The sequence below is a fragment of the Chelmon rostratus genome, chromosome 24 (genome assembly GCF_017976325.1).
Source record: "Chelmon rostratus isolate fCheRos1 chromosome 24, fCheRos1.pri, whole genome shotgun sequence".
NCBI classification, from domain to species: Eukaryota; Metazoa; Chordata; class Actinopteri; order Chaetodontiformes; family Chaetodontidae; genus Chelmon; species Chelmon rostratus.
Window position 1 is genome coordinate 4723951 of NC_055681.1, and position 23121 is coordinate 4747071.

The window sequence follows — 23121 nt, forward strand, 5'->3', positions numbered from 1 at the left end:
GATGTCCATCTTTTCTTCTCCTTGGCTTCACAATAGACAAGTCGTGATGCGCTGCTGCGCTTCTGTCAAACGCTGGTTGAGGACGAGGTTGGCTTTTGTAATTTCTTTCTCTCCTTTTTTTTCCTTTCCTTTTCTCCCCGTCTCACATTCACCGGCCGGGTTTTCTCAAATGGAGGTAGCACAGCATTCCCGTCCTGCCCTACATAATTTACGCATGAAGGAGGGAGTGCTTCCCATTACACGCGTTTCAACCCTGGACGCGCTGATGATGAGGCGCACAAGCGAGACGCGCTGTGCGCACATTTTCATCCTGAAAATCATTGGTGAGGACTAATCCTCCATAAATGCGTATTTCCAGCTGCATATGTGGACATATTTCAGTGTAAAGGAGAGCCGGCGCCTGTTTATCACCCATTTGTGAATTTAATACGACCTGGCGTCTCATCTATGGGGTACCTCCATGATCTCATGCTCTTATAGGCAACAATTTGAACAGTACTTCTATAGCATCTCTTTCTTCTGCAGAGGTCAGAGCCCTAATGGCAGTGAAACTCAGTTTAAAAGCAGCAGCAACAATCATCTCATGTTGCAATGCCTTTTCAAATGAGACGGTCTGCTCGAGCGACCCATGTGGATTTTCTCAACCACTGGCCTGCGCCATACAGGCCCTCTGCTAGAGCAGCTTCTGTACTCGCCCCAAATACAAATGATTGTGTGCTAAATGTTCGTGGGGGGAGAAAAAAAGCACCACGCAGCAATGCACCGGCCGTCCCAGCATTATTTGTAGCTGCAGCACGCGATGGTGCACCGGCATCAGCATCCAGATTACACAAGCATGCCGCTGCAGTGAAGGTTGTACACTGGCGCCCCCCTGTGGTGAAACGCACGAAACGTCAATTAGACTCGGTGCAATTAGCGGTGCTGCACTGCAAACACAGGGATCTGATTTACTCACACTGCAACTGTGGAGTACAGTACAATGCTATTACATGAATGTCCTACGAGACAGGACAAAATGCTGCCATCTAACTGTGTTATTGTAATAAAAATGAATGCAGCACTTAATAATAAAAAGTTGATTGTAGTATGATTACCAGCAGGTAAGCCAAGGGTCCCAGGATGAGGCACAGAGCCTCCAGGGTCCCTAGCAGGCTTTCACAGGGTCCCAGAGTAATCTGACATGGGATTTAATCAGAAGCTCTCATTGAATTTTGGTCTGTAAATGATAACATTAATTAGCTTAATTAGCTCACTATCTCAGTCTGGACCAAGCATGTCACCAGCTGGACTGCTTTTCCCAGGTGGGACTTAAGCATAACAACAGAGTTTAATACTCAAACACTTTTGAGGGGACCTCGGTCCGTCCACCTAGCACCAACACCTTGTGGGAGAAGTCAGGATGTTGTTGTTGATCCGGATCCGGATCCGCCCAGCCAGGCGTCACAGCACCGACAAGATGGCCGAGAGTACGGGACGAAAGTGAGGGAGGAAACAAAAACACTGGCGAGCTATCCTTGCCGCGGATGCCAGACCTGTAGATCCGCTAAAGACAAGTGAAAGCAAAGACAAAAGCTCGGTAATCGTTTCGTTCCAGACTCCGTTCTTGGGGTGACATTTGCGGTATGCAGACAAATTGTGCTCCGATCCAGCTCGCGGACGGAACGTTTGTCGGGTTGTCTGCGTTGGCTAGCGAGCTAGCGAGCTAACCATGTTAGCTAGCTGACAACACCGTTAGCGAGAGAATACGACTTCAGCAAGTGACAGTTGGTTAATTTCTAAATAAACAGTTGTTGCTACTACTTCGTTTCCATTGTTCGAACAGTAAACTCCACCGAGTGGGGAAAAAAAATCTGATTTAGCGCCCGGTTAACGCTTAGCCAGCTGGTAAGCAAACTAACATTGCGGATTTCTTGTTCGCAGCTTCAGAGTTAGCATTAGCCAACGTCTGTTAGCTTGCTCAGCTGTTTTGGATGACTTGGGGTTGTTCCGACACAGTGGAGATACACCAGCGTGTGTGGAAGGACATTTTTCTCTCCACATAGAAGTACCTGAAACGGTTCTCGGTAGGCCTGCGCAGCCAGGTGCTAACACTAACGGCACCGCAGCCGGGACTGTAAACACAGGTCAAGCCGAGGAGGTCTCAGCCCTGCGTTGTCGGACGAGGCGCAGCATCACCATGGCCCATTCTCCAGTCCAGGGCAACCTGCCGGGGATGCAGGTAAGCCAAATGTCGTATGAATTTGTTCTGCAGCAAGTAGTTGAGGTCACTGCAGAACAAAATGTACACTCTCTAACTCCCTGCTGTGGGTTTGTGTGCCGCTCACCTTCCCTACTCAGTGATTTTGGACATCTTTGGATTCAAGTACACCGCGAAAATCTCACCTCGTGAGTCGGACGTGATATCATGATGCATTTAACTGTAACATGTTAATGCTGCAATGGGCAGAATGAAATTCATGTAACTGGTGTCACAGTCTATTGAAACACAACACAGGTCCATAACAGCAACTATGTATGGGACGCCAGGCAGCATGGCACGAAGTTAATTTACATCTCTGCTATGTTGTCATCATTAGTTTACCGTCTGCCCCTGAACGCCCCATCTTTGCAACATTAATATGTGCACTGACACAAAATTCCGATATTCTAGCCATAACTTGAAAGCAATAGAGCTTTCTGGGTCCCCTGTACAAAGACACTGTTATGCACACATGAGCTTGTTCTTGCCTCTGCTGTTATCTTTAGGATTTTGCCTATAGGGGATAATTGTGTTGGGTAGATAACTCGTGGAAATAGCTGTTCCTAATGTAAAGAGCCTCATGCACCAGATTACACTGTCTGTGCAGGCTTGTTAGCAGATATCTCTGCTTGGTTTGCATGCAGAGAATCTGGGGGAGGATGCATCAGAGGCAGACAAACTGCTGGGATTTTGGCACCATTAAAGGCTGCAGTCCATTTAGAACATAATAACTCATGCTATGCTATAAATATGTTTTTTTCTGCCAGTCAGGTGTTGTTAAATTAACCTGCAGGACACAGAGGCAAGAGCAATCAAAGTTTGAGCTTGGCGGTTTGAATTTTTTTAGCAATATTTTCACATTTCAAATACTCATTGATTACATGTCAAAATCTTCCAGTGTAAGTTGTAAATCCGGCACTAAAAGTCCACATTTGCCTGCAGTTTGACTTGAAACTCATGATCCAGTTTGACCCCTTATTCCCAAACAAAGAATCTTATTGTTAATAAAATATTACTTATCCCTTTATCGCTTCTTAATCCGTTCTGCACCACCACTTTGAATTAGTGGAATCACTGTTAAGTTTCTTGAATAAATCTCTTTCATGGCACCAAAACGATCTCCTTAGGTGACATAAGGATCCCTTCTTGCGTAAGGCAGCTGTATTCATTTTTAGCCGTCTCAAAACGGGCATATTGACCCTTTCTCTGCTCCGAAAAGGTCATAAAAGGAAGTTGTTTTTGTCGGCGCCTGCTCTTGTGTTTCCCACATAACAGCCTCTGGAGAGTTAAGTCATTTTAGTTCACGTCTTGCTGTGTTCAAGTACATCACTCAGATACTCATGCTACAGTGTGCTACCCCAGAAAAGTTGGACACAGGATTTACTGTATTCACTGAATACATTTTCAGCTTTTTTCCTGACTAATAATCATTTCAAAAGTCCACCTAAGCTTTTTTTTTTTTTTTTTTAACACACTGAAATCATGCAGCAGTACTGCATTTGTCTCTCCTCTTCCTCTGGCCTCAAGAGGAGTTATAATTGTGTCTCAGAGTGCCAGTGGGCTTTTTTGGCTGTACGAGTAATAGGATGTTAGAGATTTTTCATCATAGCATCCCAGCACAAACTGGCTCATTTACAACCCCACCACGTAATCTGTCCCAAACCCAGAAAAGCAGGAAAGAGGGTGTAAGAAGAGGTGACATACAGGATCAGTCTGGTTATCTGCATGAGAATCTACATTAGGTTTCATGCAGGCAATTCAAAATGAATGCATTTCATTTAAAATCTTTGCAGTCTAAGCACGATACGTATTAAGAAGTGATGACCAATGGGATGCTGCCCTTACCCCGTCACCTTTGGAGGCCTGCTATTGGCTGAGTCAGTGGTTGAAGGCAGGCGTTGTGGTTAGACATAATTGCAGTTCTTATTTTAAAACACTGAGGACTCACTGCACTCAACACAGACGAATCACTCCAGGACTCTGTTAAAAGTTACTTTTAGCTTCTTTATGGAAACCTTGAAAAAGTCTTTTAACTTTTATTAAGAATTCTTTAACTCATAAGCAAAAGTTTCAGACCATATTTTACACAAATGGACTCAGAGTCAACAGCAATTGCTGCTGCAGCCTCTCAAGTTTGAAGATTTGCTGATTTTATTACCTTTTGTCTATTTATAATATTGCCAATTGAATATCTTTGAGTTTTGACCTGTTGTTTGGACAAATCAAAGCATATGAAGATGTGTCATTAGATGCTCAGAAACTATTTTCTGAAATGTCATTGCCTGATTGACTAATGGAGAAAATAAAGGGCAGACAAGGGTGCAGGATGGTATTGAAAGGACTAAAAATGTTATTTTAGTAACATCATTTGTGTTATTTAAATTCTTTTATACATACATGTTGTCCAATTGTTGCACTCTTTCCCTTTCATTCTCCTGTGTCTCTCTGTGTACACAAACACAAGGTGTTGCAATGAATGTATTAATGTATCCTGTAAGAATGGCGCCCTGCTGGTGTTTCCTATTTACTCCCCAACATTCAGTTCTTTTCAAATATTTCTTTCTCTTTCTTTATTTATTTTAAAACCCGCCTCCTCTTTCCTCCCCTGCTTTGTTCCCCCTCCCATCACCGGCAGAATGCCAAAGCTGACCCAGAGGAGCTGTTCACCAAGCTGGAGCGCATTGGCAAAGGTTCGTTCGGCGAGGTGTTCAAAGGCATCGACAATCGCACCCAGAAAGTGGTGGCCATCAAGATAATAGACCTGGAGGAAGCGGAAGACGAGATCGAAGACATCCAGCAGGAGATCACAGTGCTGAGCCAGTGCGACAGCCCCTTTGTCACCAAGTACTACGGCTCATACCTGAAGGTTTGTTTCGCACACATCAAGGTTATAGTCGATTATAGTATGCATTGACAGTTCTGAGTTCAGTATTTTTGCATCTGTCCCCCATTAATCAAATCTCCATGTGAGCAAATGGGATGAGACATAAAAGGATTTATTGTCCTCTGCCCACTTTTTCCCTGAATAATCCTAAATTAAAAAGGGATTAGCCTCAGATGACTTCAGGCGCCCACCAAGCCCTTATTAGTGTCCTCATGACTTGTTTAGGAACGCACCTGGCTCCTGACATCTCAGAGTAAGTCAGCAACTACCTTCACATCTCGGCCGTGAAACGCACCTAACGACCCCCGTCTGTCTCTGTCTCCACTCTTCCAGGACACTAAGTTATGGATCATTATGGAGTATTTAGGTGGAGGCTCCGCGTTAGATTTGGTAAGTGAGTCCTGCTCCATGTTTTTGTTGCACTGTCTCCCGCATCACCCAAAAAGACGATAAAATATCAGTGTTTCCCAAAGAAAAGTTACAATAACAACACAAGACACTGCTATCTGAAGCTTATTCAATATTCTATGATTCAGCCACAATAAGGAGTTTTTCGGCCATTGCAATGTGCTGAGCAGACACCCTGAAGCATCTCATCTTGCATCTTGTCTGGTATCAGCGTCGTTACTTGATGACGATGGTGTGAATGATCTCCTCCCTGATTAAATACTTGGCTTCTGCTGTGCTTTGCTCGTTTCCACTACAAAACGTCGCAGGAAGCGTTGAATATGCTTTTCCTCTTCCCCGGATTACTGCGTGTTTGCTTTTGGGGATAACAAGTCCTGCACACCCGGATGCTGCTGATTTGGTTTGAGTCCCCTCCTCCCGTCTCTGTCCAAAAAGAAAGACAACGTGTCTCCAGTTGATCCACAGACATGATTCTGAACAGTTTTTTTGCCTGGAGATGCAGAAATCAATAGAAAGCAAGAAAAAAGGAAGTATACAAAACTATTTATAGCAAGGTTGCATGGTGACATTCAAATTGGACACACAGTTGATATCGTCCAAATCTTGGCAAAGCAGACCAGAACCATCTTAATGCATGTTTAGAGATCTACGTCAATGGCAAAGTACATTTTCTGCTTTAGGCTGGAGATGCACAGAGTCTCGTCCCTTAAAAACAGCTCAAAAATATATAGTTTCACACGGTTTCCTTAAACAGCTGCTCACTGTCGTTTTTATCAAACGTTACTCAAACAGGAGGAAATAGTTCATTTGGGGGGGGGATATTTTTAGCTGAGGCTTAATCCACATTTGGTGCTTTAGTGAGTATTTCTGGCAGCAGGACGGTGTGTGTGGGATTGAGTCTAAATAAACCACAGTGTGTGTTCGTGGTACATGTCACCCAGTCCAACAGTGTGGCTCATTCATGTGCTTTAGTGGTTTGTGAACAACACTGGAGCTCTATGGCACAGAGGATTAATATGTCAGGCTTTGGTTACTCACACAATACCTGTAAGCAGGAAACATTCATCATAATATATCACAAGACTTATGATCTAAGTTAATTTTAGGTGCACTGCTCCTTTAATCTGGATCAGAGTTGTGTTTTTGGCTTTGCATAAGTTCCTCCTTGCTGTCCTTTTACTGTCAGCCCTTTTAGAATTAATTATCCGGAGGCTCAGCTGACGCCTGCAGCTCACGCTTTTTGTTTCTCTTCTAAAGATGGAGCCCGGAGCTCTGGACGAGACCCAGATCGCCACGATCCTGAGAGAGATCCTCAAGGGCCTGGAGTATCTCCACTCTGAGAAGAAGATCCACAGGGATATCAAAGGTAGCTGACAGGCTGAGAGTGCTGCTATTAGAGGACGCAGGTTTCAGCAGCACACACAAATATCACATAGCACCTTAATGGCATTGACGTCCACTTATGGCATCCTTCATTCTATAGTTTGTATTTCATCGGGGGAATTGAGATGAGCGCCGCGGCGGTTCGCTAAAAGGCTTCTCACAGTTGCTCCCTCTTGATTAAATAAATCGGCGATGCAGATGAATGGCATTGACAGAAGCGTCTGATGACGCGGCATGGCTTCTCGCTCGGTGTGATCACGTCAACCTCCCATCTGTCCTCCCCTCCGCAGCTGCCAACGTGCTGCTGTCCGAGCAAGGCGAGGTGAAGCTGGCGGATTTCGGCGTGGCGGGACAGCTCACCGACACTCAGATCAAACGCAACACCTTCGTTGGCACGCCCTTCTGGATGGCCCCCGAGGTCATCAAGCAGTCGGCCTATGACTCTAAGGTAAGTGGAGGACAATGGGTTGTATTTACGCTGTGCACCGCCACACTCGTCTCGCTGCATTGATTTGCACTAACAAACACTGCTGTCAGTCTACACCCTGCAGGGAACATCACAGTGTTACTGACACTGAAGTGACAGAAAGCAGGAAACTCTGTATTTAAGATGCTACTGCTGTAACAGGTACCCTGTGGAGTTTTTGATACTATGGAGCAATTTTTCCACGAGGGGATCCCTGTTTTGTTAGGACAGTGCACGTAACGTAGGAGTGCGTGACCACATGTGCGGCGTGATGCACACCCTTCCTGCTCATTTCACGCCGTTGTGCTGATCAACAGTTGGTGGTAATGAGCAAACAGGAGTTGCAGTGTGCCTGCAGAAGCAGGGAGGAGCAGCCGGCATGTAGAAGCAGATGTAAACGATGCAGGCTTTCACACATTTTGCATTTGAGGAAGATAATGCATTCAACGTGCACCTTTAACATTTCTTCTCTCACTAGCAAATGAAGTGGCACTGCTGGTGGTGTAAAGTAATAGCGCACTTTAAACTGGGTCATCCATTTATACAATGAAGATACATAGAGAGCAGGTCTGGTCATTTGCAGCTTTTTTTAAACCACAGCAAACCGTCCTTTAACTGTCGACGGACAGCTACGACCCGGAAGGCGAAGGTGACACGACCGATCGGGGTAGCCGAGCTAACGCTAACACTCTGGAGCTAATCTGTTAGCATGTTTTCTGCCTGCTGCTCAGAGCCGTGTGAACTTTCAATGTTTACAATGTTATCTTGCAGATCACACTGGGGTTGAAAATGCTGTTTTTTTTAATGATATAATGGATCATTTCAGTAGGAACTGACTCATTTGTTTGTCTTTTCTTCCTGCGGCAGCATTGTGCTGTTTCCTCCCCATTATTTGATATTTCTTCAGCCAGACATTCTGATCAGAGCTGGTAGGAAGTCTCAGTGGACGACAGACAAAACAAGACTTTTTTCTGAAAACTGTATTGCAGAATTTCTATTGAAGGGCCTTTAAATGTGGTTTTCAAAATGTGATTTTTCGAACCATGTTTTTCACTTTGCTGTAGAGAGTTTTACTCATGTTTCGGACAGTTGTGTTATGTACTTCCTTACTGTTGCAAGCCTGCTGAGGAGGTTGCCTGCATGTCTAACATTCCCATTACCTCTCGTAAATGCTTGAAGGATTCAATATGTTGCTCGTATTCGGCTGGCTAATGAGGGGTGTCTTGTCTGGAGATGTCTCTTGAGCTCACTTGGCATCACTGGCACATTTGATCGTCCACAAAAAGTTGGAAGCCAAGTATCTTTCACTTAACAAACACATTTCAGTCCTCGGGTCGCCTCAAAGGGTTGTTAAGGGCTCGGATGTATTGGCATTTCTTTGAGTGTTATTTTTAGTGAGAATATTTCCATTGCTGCTCTGATGGGCCCTATTTATGACTGCTGTGCACCTGGGAAGCATGTCGTGTTACTATGACAACAGGCAGCCATGAGCTGTCGTCACCAAACGTTTCGGACAGAGGGTGATTAGAGGTGCTGCAGCAATGGACAGAGGGAGGACAAATACTGTGTGTTTTGAACATTAAAGCATGTTAACATTTTCTGGACCCATTAAAATAAAAGTACGAACCTAAAAATGATCTATCATGGGACCTTGAAGAAAAATCAGCTTTGCAATGTTAAAAGAAGAAGGAAATTTGTTTAAATCGTTTCATACACAGTGAATTTTTGGCGAGAAACGCTGAATGAGAAAACCAGAGTACGTGCTTCTGTTGAGATTAATTCCTGGAAGCCGATGACTGACTTTGTATGAAGTCAGTGCAGTTTTTTGGCTGCTTTCCTACTCACAGTTATTTTGAGCATGGTTTTTGGCTGCTGTAGCGACCTCTGATGAACGGTCAAGTGCTGCGTTTGCAGCACTTACAAGAAGTGCATCTCAACAAAATAAGTTTTTAGATCACTGAAATTAGAAAGCAATATTGATGAAGTACCAGGCTGAGGAAGGTCATGCAGTGACGAGCTGTGGTGGATTCTTGTGGAGAGCCCAGGGAAGGAATATTAGCGGCTCTGGTTGTTGGTTAGCTTCTGTGTTTTTGTGTAAATGCGAGTTATGCTAAGTTTCCACCCCGTCTCCCCATGCGTTCCAGGCTGACATCTGGTCTCTGGGCATCACAGCCATCGAGCTTGCGAAAGGCGAGCCGCCGCACTCAGAGCTCCACCCCATGAAGGTTTTATTCCTCATCCCAAAGAACAACCCACCCACACTGGAGGGCAACTACAGCAAACCGCTCAAGGAGTTTGTCGAGGCCTGTCTCAACAAAGAGCCCAGTTTTGTAAGGAGTTTTCTTTGCATTTTTAAGGACTTTGTTTTTAGTCTTTCCAGTGTGTTCCTCCTGCATCACATGCTCATCTCTTCCTTCCCGCAGAGGCCAACTGCCAAAGAGCTGCTGAAGCATAAGCTGATTGTTCGCCATGCGAAAAAGACCTCCTACCTGACGGAGCTGGTGGACAAGTACAAGAGGTGGAAGGCAGAGCAGTCCAGAACCACAGAGTCCAGTTCTGATGAGTCTGACTCGTAAGTCTGATACCATCCTCGTAACGTCAGATGTGAGCTTTTTCCACTGGAGCACTGATTTCTGTTTGTAACATGTTGCTTCTCTGTTTGTGCCATTGTGCCGGCAGCTCTTTTCACTCCTCTAAAGTAAATTTTACTGAGGCAGACGATCATCCTCATCCCCTGTGCTGCTGTCCTCCCACATTTGTTACGATGAGCTTTAAGCACTTAACATGCGTGACTTCATTACTCGTCCTGATAAATGTTCAAAGCCCCCTTAATTTCCGCCCAATCAGAGAGCAGGACGGCCAGGCGTCGGGCGGGAACGACTTTGGCAGCGACGACTGGATCTTCACCATCCGGGAGAAGGACCCCAAGAAGCTGCAGAACGGGGAGGGGCAGTCGGGGGCGGCGGACCAGGTGAGAGCACCGCAGCTTCAGAAACAGATTGTCCTTCAGGCTGCGGTTTCCCGTCTGAACTCTGTCCGTCCTTCCACAGACAAAAGACATTCCAAAGAGGCCTTATTCACAGAGCCTGGCCACTGTCATCTCCCCTGCATTAGCTGAGGTGAGACGCTCCCTCCCGGTCTTATCGAAGTGCTTTGCTCCTCTTGTCTGTCTCTTATCAGTCTAACCCAATGTCTGCCGCCTCACCTTTCTCCTCGCTCCCAGCTCAAGGCGAGACAGGAGCAGGTGAACGGGAACCCCATGGTCCTGGATGAGCTGAGGGAGGCCATCCTGCTGGCTGAGGAGGCCTATCCCGGCATCTCCGATTCCCTGGTGGCTCACATGGTCCACCGGCTCCAGAGGTAACGTCTGGCTCTGGTTTTGTGCACAAAACAATCCGTAATCCAGATTTTTAGCATTTTTCATGCAGTAGATGATAATAATGTGTTGTCCTTGTTTTCTTTTTCAGTTTCTCCACAAGCAGGACATCCTCCTCCTCCCCCTAGTCATTGGCTGTCTGCCCCAGCCCTGCTCTCCCAGGCCCCCCACCCCCCCAACACCACAGCCATTTCAGAGGGTTAAAAGCCAGGGGTCAAGTCATTCAATACCAGCTGACCACGTTTGACCTCCCGTGTCGGGGGGCGGGGCTAATGGAGCCTGTAAAAATGACTGAACTCCAAAGCGGAGGATAACATAGAGACTCTGGAGAGCTTCTTTTAGCCATGTGTGAGAGGAGAAGCTCGGGGGGGGCAGCAGAACCCGTGGAACCAGCTGTGATGGGACACGACTCAAAGTCAGAGCAGCAGCCGAGGCGGACTCGAGGCAGACTCTGGGCTCTGTACACGCAGACTTCTCCACCCTCTGTGTGGAATTTGCTCGACAAGGTGCCGAAAATCCCCCCTACCCCCCCAAAGTCCAAGACAAGACTTCAATCCCGCTCTTAAATATCCCAGAACCTCTGAAAGCATGCTTGATGAACCTGCAGGGATATTATCTTAGTGTGCAAGCTGCGTGTGTGCGTGCTTAAATGCACAACATGTGTGTGGGCACCTGCGAGTGTGTGTGTGTGTGTGTGTGTGTGTGTGTGTGTGTGTGTGTGTGTGTGTGTGTGTGTGTGTGTGTGTGTGAGTGTGCACGTGTGCTCTTGCGTTATGTAAGACTCCCTGTTAAGGCGAATTGCAGCATTCTTAATGAAACCTCAGGTAAAGTGCTTTAAGTGGACTTTGTCCTCCGAGGCAGCGGGAGGAAGAGGAGGAGGAGGGGGGAGGGTCGCCATGCTGTACATGATTACGAGTTGCGGGAAATGAATCACTGTGTACAAAATGGTCACGCGCATTTTGTAGATATTGATGATGTTTAAAAGTAGATATTTAAAGATTCGCTCCGACAGACAGAACAGAAAATGCCTTGCCTTTTCCAGACACACACCTCGACGTTCTGGCATTTCACCCAGAGGTTCACTTTGTTTTCTTTTACTCGTCTGTGAGTGAAAGTCAGTATTCATCCGTGTTTTCTTACTACGTGACTGAGCTGCAATCTTCCATTCAATCACCTGCTGAATCGTCGAACTAACTACGATACTGAGCTTACTTTGTTTAGAGGCAGAAGCTTTCCCTTTGTTTTTGTAGTCGGTGATGGGGGGGGACTCCGACCTGTGCTTATGTTTAGACAATTTAAGTCAGTTTTGAAATTGTTTAGGTCAAGGATGGAGGTAGATCTGTGGCTCTTAGATAAGAAAACAGTGTGGAGTTGAGGACAGTTAAGAGGGGAACCACTATGTGCGGCTGAGTGCTGATATCATCTGAAGTATTACTTTTCCTTGGCTTGTAGTTTATCCTTTGCATTACTTAAAAGCTGAAGTGGAGCAACTGGCGAGGACCGCCATAGGCGATCCCCACACTCGCTCGTGGCCAAACTAAAGCGCAGATCAGGACGAGCCAAGCCGCCAAGATCAACGCCAACCGCGTTTCCTCACTCCAGACGTTTCTGTTCTCACTTCCACACCATGCTAGAAGTGCCATGTCCTCTTTCATGCTTTCATCAGACGTTTGTAGTATGATTTGCACCTTTGTTTTTTAAAACTTCAGATTTTTTTTTTTTTTTTTTTTGCACTTTGAGAGTGTGTCGAGTATTTAAAGAAACCTGTTAAGAGGAAAAAAAAAGACGAAAACAGTTGCTAATAGCCATGTTTTACTATATATGTTTACTTAAGAGTTCCAGAATTTACTACTGTGCTAATGCAGCAATAATGTTGAGGAGTTGCATCAAGACGCACTTGTCAACACAGGGATTGAAAGAAATTAAGAAATATCTGATATTTTTATAACTGCAAAGAGTTAAGTATGGAAATATGGAATGCTTTATGGATATGGGCACCTGCCTCTGGCAAAAAAAAATATCTATACCTTACAGAAAAACATATGCTACGGAAATAAAATGTGTACATTTGGTCTCCTTTATCATAGCTGACAGTTTATATTACTGTATATAATCTTTGCTTGTGTCATTTGAGAATTCCCAAGTTAAATGTAAGCTCCTTGTAAGCTTTCAAAGTGACATGAGAAATAAAGATCTAATGCTAACGGAGACCTCTGCGTCATGCATGGCTCATTTAGTGGAGGTATCATGACGATTGTTACTTTATGAATGCACAGTGAAATGTGGTACCACACACACACACCTTTCTCCAACCCTGATTGAATGTACCTTTAAACTGCCTTTCAATCTTCATTCACCCAAGCAAAAACTCTATCTGCCTGTCCGCTTTGTTGAAAAGATCAACATTAGTACAGAAACACCGGTTTGTTTCCAGAAAAAGAAATGTGTTTGACATAATGGTACTGCATAGCTTTAAAGAAACATGTTTCCTGACAACTTGCTAGCATCTTTATTGAAAGCTTGGTGATCTGCCGTTATCACATGGCAGTATTCTTCTAGGGCAAAATGAAATGTGTAAAATGGAATATGATTAAACATTTTCTGACTTATTAAGCAGTCTTTCCGGTTAGATTTTACTCCGGAGCACATGAGAACATCATATATATATAAAACAGAGGCAATATATTACAATACATACAACAGTGCTTGGAAATAAATACAAACTTTTGGTTTTGTTGTATGTGTACTCCAGCACATGACATAAGCCTACAGTTGTTGCTACACAGTGCAAAATAAATCATTGTAAAAACAAATTTACAACAGCAAAAGCACAAATTACTAACCAATAAAGATCCGGGGACTTTAATCATATAAGTAACCCCTCAGAAAAGGCACATTCTTGAAGTGGTGACAATAATTATCAGTGCCAAGATCCTACATTGTCCACCAAGAGCTTCACCATCAAAGCCCTATTTCTGTGTTTCTCCCACTTCAGCCTTTCACTTAGGTCATCTGTTCATTCTAAGCACTTTGTGTGAAGCAGTGCACCAGACTGCATCAACAAAATGACCAAAAAAACTCTACGGCACACGCTCACAGAACCAAGCAGCATTCGCATCCGAACGTGGGAAAGGGCGTAGAGTCGCTTTAGATCCTGGTCTGTTTGCTTTCCTCCTCGTCGGAGCTGGAGTCAGAGCTCCTTCTGTCCTTGCTGACCATCTCCAAACTCTTCCTCCTCTCCTTCTCTTCAGGCTCCATCTGGACAAACTGGGCTTCTATCTTGGTCGGGTCGATGTAGGTGTAGAAATAGGCCATTATGGAAAAGACGATGCACACGAACACCAGCAGAGAGGCAAAGAGGATGTACTCTGCCCACTAGTGAACACAAACACACAGTTTAAATATCTGAGTTAATTAATATCTCTTTCTTGTTTGCCTGTCCGACCTGTCTTTACGTCTTACATATCTTGCGTAACTTTCAAACATCAATTATAGAAATTCATGTAGCTTGAATATGAACTTTCCCAAGGTCAGAGAGGACAATATGTGTTCGATAAAATCCACCCACCTGGTCTGGGAGCTTTGCCGCCTCAGCGACAATGAGCACAATGATGTTTCCTACAGCAACGGTTAGCAGCCAACCAGCCTGCAGCACAGACTTCATGTTGCTGGGCGCCTGGACAGTAAAAGTAGAAACTACATATTATGGCAAATTGTAAAACATATCAAAACATTATCAGTCTCTCTATAATTTGTGCCTCTGGACATTAGGACAGATCTTATTCTCCAATACCACTTTTGTTATTTTTGTTTACAGTTGTTTCCAAACTGCTTTTGCAGTGTGGTCAGATATGTGAGGAAAGCGCCCTCTACCTGTGAGTAGGAGAACTCCAGGCCGGTGACAGAGAAGACGACCTCTCCTGCCGTGATGAGGAAATACTGAGGAATCTGCCAGGCCATGTTGAAGGAGTTAGGCTCCATGTCCAACACCGGTCGGATGCTCTGTGAGCACTGCAGGAAACAGACAGGTACCAGGATGTGTTAGCTTGATCAAAGAAGTTGCATTCAAGCCATATTGTGACTCTAAATGTATTTGTGCGACAGGATTCGTGTGTATTCTTACGCCTTCTGCAAATGTGAAATTTGGCAGGATGATCAAGGTGAAAGAGCTGCCGAAGCCCAGCTTTTGACTGTAGTCACACTGTTCATCCATCTCGTTCCTGATATTGAAATGTGCACTGACACAAGCAGAAAAACAATCAGGGCAAAGAATTTCCTCAAGTAGCAGCTGTATGTCACATAAAGAAAGGAGTGTCAGTCTTACTTTCCCTGTGGTACCAAGAGATATTCTGACATGTTTTGGGGGCTAAGGCGGTCAAGGCTCAGATCACCCACGGTTACATTCAAACTGGAGTTAAAACCATTCAGAAATCTGAGGAGGGAGAGTTCAGCACGCAGCAGGTGAGGAAACAACGGTCTTAAAGTGAGTTTCTGTCACATTTGCAACAAGATTAAACACATTCTTCTTCTTCCACATTAAAAGTTGAATGTATAATCAGTTGCTCAATTCAACACACTCAGGGATTGCACATGGCCTCTCAGGCCTTCTTCACAAAATCACCCCTCTAAGCTTCATAACAGTTTGAAACTTGCCTGATAGCATTAGTGCCCAGTTCCGGCTTTGATATGATGTCCCCGAACTGGAGAAAGAGAGACGCTTTAGAACCTCCACATCAAGTTAGATTTGATATATGATGCATGGATAAAGTCCAGCTGAAGTCACATTTATTTATCCCTTTTTCTAGCTTCCATCATGTTATTGCCACATCCTGTGAGCCTTAGCATTGCAACAACCATTTCCTCCTGTAATGTCAAGTGCATCAAGCTAGCAGGACTAACTGCAGTTTATTGAGTTGACATTTTCTGAATGATCAAGTGGAATTCATATTTCCACTGTGTTGCTTCCTGCAGCTGTAGCACAGCAGAGGTCTAACAGAGTGCTACACTCACGTGCTCACCATTCTATACGTGGGTAGGGACTCATTCTGAAGGAAGACCATGGTACTGCGAGTGCCATCCTGTAAACTGATCTTTTCATCGGTACCAGGCCCCAGATTCAGCGTAAATGGTTCATCATAGGTTATGTAATTCCCCTCGGCCTGCAGGAGAAAAGACTACATCAATATGTCCCCCAGCATATAGTTCATGGTGACTCAGAGCGGACCTACATAGTTTTAGTGCATTTGGAAAGTTAGTGTCTGTGTACTGTGTCTGAAGTTGACTGACGTACCGTGTAAGGCTCTAACTTAAACGATTTGTTATTAGTTTTGAAGTCCAGCACTTTGTCCTGCATGTTGATGAACTTCACTTGGCCCTCAGTGCTCGATGGGAACTTAGGCAGGGTTTTCTGGAGGGGAGACAGCATTGTGTGTGTGTGAATTGTGCTTCAGAAGTCAAGGTGTGTTTAAGCTGCCCAGTGTTTGTTTTGTGTGTTACACTCACATCAACCTGTATCTGGACCAGGGCTGCAGCGACGAACGCGAGAGCGGCGAAGAACATGCCCACAGTCATCCTCTTTAACGGGCTGACACAACACACACACACACACACGCATTGTTATGCATTGTTGTGTTCTGCAAAAGTCGACCAAAATGAGACCCCTAGACAACCTAGACTCCAAGGAATAAACTCACCTGAAGTTTAATCCGCACTTGGAAATCAGCGGGTAGACCACGCTGTCCATGATGGGCACCAAGATGAGGATCAAGATAGGGTTGACAGTCTGGAGGAGAAGAGGGCGGGTCACTGTTTTAAAGCCTATTCAATAAGTTCACGTCGGCAGCACGTATGTAAAAGCATCAAAGGACGCCACGAAGAAGTGAGCATCAACACAAGAGTCTTACCTGCATCTGCTCGGGCTGGATTATGAGAAGTCCCTGTTGAATGAGACAGACAGAATCTCATTTAAAAAAACTGCCTTTTCTGATGATTATTCTCACAGAACATAAAAATAACACACTTACAAAGTCACCGTCCAGGGTGGTCGCCTGGAGGGTCCATCTAGAGCCCTGTGGAGGAGACGCAGCTCTGCTTTAGTCTTTTGATCGTGCCAGATTTGCTATTAAACTACAGTTGCAAAGAGTGAGTGTCAAGGAGGAAACTGGGAGTTACCTGCTGGTCAAAGAGAGCCCAGAACATGGGCAGAGGGATGTAGAGAAACAGCACCTTCAGCACCATCTTCACCTGCGCAATCAGGAGTTTCTGGAGCCAAACATAGGAAAGGATTAGGATATTTACATCACTGATTGTGCTGTTTGGATTTGCATGATGATGAATAGAGCCCTTACATCATATCTCTCCTCAGCCCAGTCCATCCAGTGGTCTCTCTTAGGGTACGCAGGAGAGCGATGGTTAAAGCGGTTCATGAGCGCGAACTACAGATAGCACAAAGGACATTTCAGTGTGAATTTTCACGCTAACTGGAATGCATTTAGTTACCTAAACTGTGAACAAAGCTCACTAATGATGTTTGAATAAAGGGGATGTTTCTAATTTTATTTAAATATTGTGGAGAAACATGCTCTTACCCCGATGCACTTGCAGACTTTCACCATGATGTTGCCTTGAGGGGCAGCCTTGTAGTACATACCACTGCCAACAATGAACACAACTGCAGACACACACACACACCAGATATACATGTATATATTAACATTTGACCATTTGTCAAAACAGCAAAAGGAAATTAGAAAGTAAAGGTCATTGTTAACTTATCTGACATGAACCATAAATTACATGCTTTGCCTCCCTTACGAAACACATTTTATAGTGGGTAATAATGGGTTTATAAGTTACAGCAAATGAGCCTATGAATAGTTAGTAAATCTTGTATTAATGCCAGAAGCTTTCCGAGCAAACGGCTTATTCCTTATCTATAAAAAACATTAATGAATTACTTATTAAAGGGACATGCCAGTGATTCAGCATTGTGCTTTCATTAAGCTGGGGAGACAAAACTGAAATAATAGGTTGAAATATGTTGGCTTTTAGTCACGGGTATGGGTCAATAGCCAATAACACTGAATCCTACATTTCCCATAATGCAACTGAGTGGAATATTTAATTAGACCCTCCCCGCCTCCTAAATGCAGGGTTATTTTCTGACATCAGTCGAGTAAAACCATTACTGCAACTTCCTTCCTTCCTTTATTAGAAAGTGGCACGGATCTGCTCGTCACAGTCAATAAAGAGATTAAAAAAAAAAAGATTTCTTACTCAGAGCAACCAGCATGAGAATAGCAGGGACACCGAAGGCCAGGGGGTAGCACAGCTGCTTTTTGTAAAAACCACACTCCTGAGCTGGAAACCACAGCACGCGCACACGCACACACACACACACACATTTTTTAAATTCAATGTGATATCACCGGCATAGTTTATGCTCTGTTTATGCTCAGCTTCAGCGCACCTTTAAGGATGGGGGTGATGACAGTGGACAGCAGACTGCCAGCATTGATGGACAGGTAGAAGATGGAGAAGAAGGTGCTTCTCTGCTTCTCCTGTTGGACACAGGAAGTTAAACAAGCCTTATATAACATCCCATGTCACAAGAGTCATTAATATTATGGGGTAATCTTTGTACCTGGCACTAAACAGCCACCTGTGTACCTGTGGTTATTAGTTAATAAACAACTTGCTGGTTTGAAACGAGATAAAAGAAGTGCTGATGAGGCGCCACCGACGGCTGAGTGACTCGTCTTTTTAATTGGTGTGTGAGTGTATGTGTGACAGAGAGAGACTGAGATAACACACGTGTCCTGCATGTGATGTGTGCATGCATGTGTGTACACAAGAGGAAAGTCAATGTCAGTGTGTACATCCAGCTGCATCTGATTGATGTTAATGGAATAAATACTACCTTGCTCAATCAGTTGTGTGTTAGTGTTTGAGGCTCTAGGTTGTAGTGTTGAATTGTGTTGTTCAGTAAGGAATTATTCCTCCTGTACACACAAAATAGGTACAAATAAGACAAACCGTTCAATAAAATGTCAAATCTGTAGCTGTAAATATGAGGTTATTATGAGATCTGGATTTCATAATTATGATACAATTAGGATCTGGTAATTACCCTCATAAAAACTCCCATAATTACAAGAAAACTCCTCTCATAACTGCTAAAACTTCTCATAATTACAAGAAAACTCTCATAATAACATGCTCTGGATCTCCTTTTTCACAATAATGAGAAAAGATCTCATGATTAAGAGTAAACTATCTCATCATTGAAAAATTGGGATCTGATGATTAGAAGAAATGGTTATGCCATCAAGATCTGAATCATTTTCACTAAACTATAATCAGACTTTCGGCATTAAGAATAATAATTCTGAGAGAGCAGCAGTTTCAGGCAGTAAATCATATTTATGAGATGAGGCCTGCTGTTTTTTTTTCTTTCTGAATACAATAAGATGAGATTGTAGAGCCTCTTTCTATTATTTTTATCACCTCTCCCTTGTGTGTGTATGTATGTGTGCTTAAGTGACATCTAACCTGATGGTCTTCAAACTGGTCTCCACCAAAGGCAGCCACGCAGGGTTTGATGCCTCCTGTTCCCAGAGCAATGAGCATCAAGCCCAGCATGGACAGAGCTCTGCGGGAAAAACACAGCGTCACTACATATCTGTACGTGTGCACCTGCTCTGTTTCTGTCACACAGATCTGAGCGCGCTCAGCTCACACGTGGAGGGCCATGTTGTCGGGGGTGCCGTCCTTGTTTGTGTCTGTGATGTCATGGATGGCGCTCACTGCCAGGACAGCCTGACCAGCCGTATAAACGATGGACAGGTAAATAATAGTCCTGTGCAGAGGGAGGAGGAGGAGGAGGAGGAGGAGGAGGAAGGAGCGAGCAGTTAAACAGTTGTACATCAGAGAGATAAGATAAAGGGTCAAAAAGCCAAAGATGAAATTTAACAGCCGATACTGTGAGATATACTTTGACCCGAACACTCTAGACAAGCATTTGGAACCAGAAACAGCTACAATAAAGCTAATTACAGCTTATTGATTTGATGCCCCCCCTTTTTTAAATGCGTTTGCAGCTAAAACAGTTGCAGGATTTGAAACTCACTTGAACTTGCCGAGCCATGAATCCGCCACAATGGCTCCCAGGATGGGTGTCAGGTAGCACAAAGCCACAAAGGTATGGTAGATAGTGGTGGCGAAGTCATCACTCCACTTCAGGAAGTATGTGAGGTACAGCACCAGCACGGCTGTGGACGGGTTGCAGGGATGTAGGAAGAAGCATTCAGGTATTTTACTTGTAAAAGTGGCAATGCAGCAATGTAAAGATGCTCCAAATGAGTCCTGCATTCAAAATCTTACTCATGTAAAAGTGCATGTAAAACGTCCACAGTATTAAAAGTGAAGTACAGATGCAGAACAATGGCCAGTGTGACTCTTATATTATTATATATGACATTATTTAATCCCCCTTATGGTTGCAATCATGTCTGGTGGAGGTATATTTGCATACATTTGTAGATATTGTTGGATAGTTTCATTTGTAGCATTGCATCATAGTTTAGCAGTGGTGGAAAGTAACTAAGTACATTTACTCAAGTACAATTTTAGGTACTTTTCAATGTATTCTACTTTATACTTTTACTCCAACTTCTCACATGGTTTCATTCAAGACCCAAAGTGCTCAAATCATCCATTTTGCTGCTGGATGTTGTATTGATACTTTTACTTCAGTAAAGCATCTGAATATTTTTCCACCGCTGTATTGACAGACTGATTATATATTTTCTGTGTACAATCTTAATCTGCAAAGTAACTATAGCTGTCCAATAAATGTAATCACTTAAAATAGAAATACTCAGGGAAAGTATAAACAGGCTTTTGAAATGTAAATTACACAGCTTTCATCAGCTCCAGCACAAAGCAACTCACCTCGCATGCCATAGTAGGAGAAACGCTCGCAGAACTCATTGACCACAATGAAGAAGATGCTTATTGGGTAGCCACCGACTGTGGCCTGTTAGAGGGAAAACATCTTTTTATTCCTCAACAAAGTATTTGAGTGCCTTAGATTTCTTTTTAATATCCACAGACAGTCCTGCTGAGTGTCAGAGCGCTAAACAATAAATATCTGCATGTCTATAAATGCTACAGACGCTCCAATAACAACTTACACTCTTTGACTTGCGCTTCCTCTCGTCGCGATCTGCAGAAAACAAGCATCGGAAGTCACACATTGCATAAACGAGAAAAATTTGAAATACGCAGAAATGTGTTTGGAATAAATGTTTGCATGAAGCAATAACTCCTCTAAAACTTGCAGGAAAAGAAATCCCAAACTCTTAGGATTGGTTCCTGAGGGTCCTGGTCCAGACTAGGACTCACCTGCCATGGCTGCTGGGTGTGCCGACTTCAGGTCCCTGCTCCCAAATGAATCCTTCAGCAAAAAGACACAAAGAGACTAATGATCCCTGTCTGAATCCACAGTGTGACGACCCAGCCAAGGCTTGGCCAGCTTCTTATGTAACCTCCCACCAAACCCCCCACCCCACCCCTGCACCACCCACTGATGCTGGACTGTGGATCACACGCACACCGCAAACATCTTGTCCAGCACCTCCCAACATGCAAGTCACCATTTTTCCCACCTCCCAGCACATTCTCCTCATCACAGTGTCCATGTGTCAGTAATTTTATGACTCAACTGAAGTGCAACCAGGGGGTCTTCCAGAAAAAGAGGACTAATGAGTTCAGCTGATTAAGCTAACAATGATAGTGTAGCTCTTATCGCTTTCTAAACTCACTCTAGTTTCTCATTCTAGTGACTGTTAAGATATATATACACTGTATGTAAAGACTGAGTAAGGGCAAAAATCATGTATGTATACATAAAGTGCAGACCTTTAAACCCTCTTTCATTTTCGAGAGCACACTTACAGATAGACTGGTTTGTGTTTTAGCAGATAAAGCATTTAGACATTTTTGTGCACATGTGGTTATGTGTGTGTGTGTGTGTGTGTGTGTGTGTGTGTGTGTTCAGGTTTTATAAGGCAGGTTGAGTAAATGTAATCTCACACATCTTGAACCTTTTGGAAATCCTAGAGATGATGGTCCTTCAAAGATAGTTTGGTATTTCATTTAGCTCTTTGATTGCAGTACACAAACCATTAATTCACAAGGCAGTTTACAGCAGTGACTAAAATATATAAAACATAAAAAGGTACAGCTGAAATATTGAATTCATGTGTATTTCACTAAATGAATACACACACAAACAGCATGAAACACGAGCAGGACTCACGCATGATGTTTAGCAGCCCAAATCTCTGAAACAATAACACAGTTGGGGTGTTTGTCCAGTAACAGCAACACAACAAGATGTGTGTGTGTGTGTGTGTGTGTGTGTGTGGGTAGGGGGGCTCTGTCAGTGATTAGGGGTGGGATTAGCAGGTCTTTTGCATGACACAGAGCACAGTGGGGATTTTACAGCATCAGCATCCTGATTTCACTCCTGCTTCTCTTCAATGAAAGCGCCACTCCATTCACTCTGACACTGACCAACATGCTCACTCATAAACACACACACACACACACACACACGTACTTGTATTTTTACCATGTGAACTGTTTATTGATTTGATGCATGGAGCCCAGACACAGTGAAAAGTTATCAGGCACTATAATTAAATACATCGATAAATACTGCCGTTAAAATTTAGTATTGCCTTGCTAGCCTATAGCATGCTATAGAAAACTTTAACAACTGTTCACAGAGTTTGTACAGCTATGACGCAGCAGTACAACGTAGTGTTGCTTGCATTAGCAGGCTTGTAGCTTCATGGCGATAGTTAGCTGAGGCTAAGGAGCTAACTGAAAAGGCAGTGCTTTTAGCTGCTGTTTAGCTACCAGTATTGTCTGTCAAGCTACCTGAATGTGAGGAAGAAATAAAAGAAAATAGTAGAATAAAAAATAAAATAAAATGAGCTAGTGAAAGTTTAAAGGGAGAGGGTGTAGCCTAACATTTTGTGACAATTATGATATAACTGTTAATAGTAAATGCTAGAAGCTAATGCAACAAAGTGTAACAGTGGGCAAAAGTGAAATAGAGTATTAAATGCAGCAAACTGGATTAGTAATGTCTGATATAGAGCAATATTTCAATCAATGGCTATTATAAGTTTGCTAACGTTAGCTACAGCATTTAGCAATCATAAGCTAACAAGTAAGGCTTTAGCAGCAGTGTACTGAAATTAGCAAGAGTGTGTTTTAATGCTAATTCATTTTTTTATTTGGAACAATGTTATTTTTAAAGTTATATATTAGAATGTAAATGAATAAAGACAGCA

At 43.7% G+C, this 23121-nt stretch overlaps 2 protein-coding genes across 2 annotated transcripts; one reads left to right on the plus strand and one right to left on the minus strand.

Annotated features, from left to right (window-relative positions):
- Positions 1–1456: 1456 nt before the first annotated feature.
- Positions 1457–12964, plus strand: stk24b (serine/threonine kinase 24b (STE20 homolog, yeast)). Its single transcript, XM_041966538.1, has 11 exons — positions 1457–2218; positions 4875–5105; positions 5457–5513; positions 6789–6897; positions 7205–7362; positions 9525–9710; positions 9804–9952; positions 10228–10351; positions 10431–10499; positions 10604–10740; positions 10848–12964. The coding sequence occupies exons 1-11, from the start codon at positions 2177–2179 to the stop codon at positions 10882–10884; spliced, it is 1299 nt and encodes a 432-aa protein (XP_041822472.1). The 5' UTR covers positions 1457–2176; the 3' UTR covers positions 10885–12964.
- A 939-nt stretch (positions 12965–13903) lies between these two features.
- slc15a1b (solute carrier family 15 member 1b) lies at positions 13904–21414 on the minus strand. Its single transcript, XM_041966704.1, has 24 exons — positions 21328–21414; positions 21161–21212; positions 20950–20981; positions 20708–20792; positions 19884–20025; positions 19494–19613; positions 19307–19406; positions 18225–18315; positions 18032–18115; positions 17344–17426; positions 17104–17190; positions 16928–17017; positions 16780–16824; positions 16660–16692; positions 16450–16538; positions 16259–16340; positions 16047–16163; positions 15775–15915; positions 15410–15456; positions 15081–15188; positions 14880–14994; positions 14630–14767; positions 14325–14432; positions 13904–14131 (listed from the first exon to the last, which is right to left on the minus strand). Exons 1-24 carry the CDS (start codon positions 21412–21414, stop codon positions 13904–13906), a joined length of 2304 nt encoding a protein of 767 aa, XP_041822638.1.
- Between the last annotated feature and the right edge of the window lie 1707 nt (positions 21415–23121).

What these genes read in the sequence shown, in the direction of transcription:
- slc15a1b (XM_041966704.1), bottom strand. Translation starts at nt 21,414, where the DNA reads ATGGTGACTTGCATGTTGGGAGGTGCTGGACAAGATGTTTGCGGTGTG. An exon ending in CATCAGTGGGTGGTGCAGGG is followed by an intron (nt 21,213 to 21,327) that starts GTGGGGTGGGGG and finishes TTTTTGCTGAAG; the next exon opens with GATTCATTTGGGAGCAGGGA. An exon ending in GGGCTGAGGAGAGATATGAT is followed by an intron (nt 17,018 to 17,103) that starts GTAAGGGCTCTA and finishes GTTTGGCTCCAG; the next exon opens with AAACTCCTGATTGCGCAGGT.
- stk24b (XM_041966538.1), top strand. Translation starts at nt 2,177, where the DNA reads ATGGCCCATTCTCCAGTCCAGGGCAACCTGCCGGGGATGCAG. An exon ending in TCTCCCCTGCATTAGCTGAG is followed by an intron (nt 10,500 to 10,603) that starts GTGAGACGCTCC and finishes CCTCGCTCCCAG; the next exon opens with CTCAAGGCGAGACAGGAGCA. An exon ending in ATGGTCCACCGGCTCCAGAG is followed by an intron (nt 10,741 to 10,847) that starts GTAACGTCTGGC and finishes TTTCTTTTTCAG; the next exon opens with TTTCTCCACAAGCAGGACAT.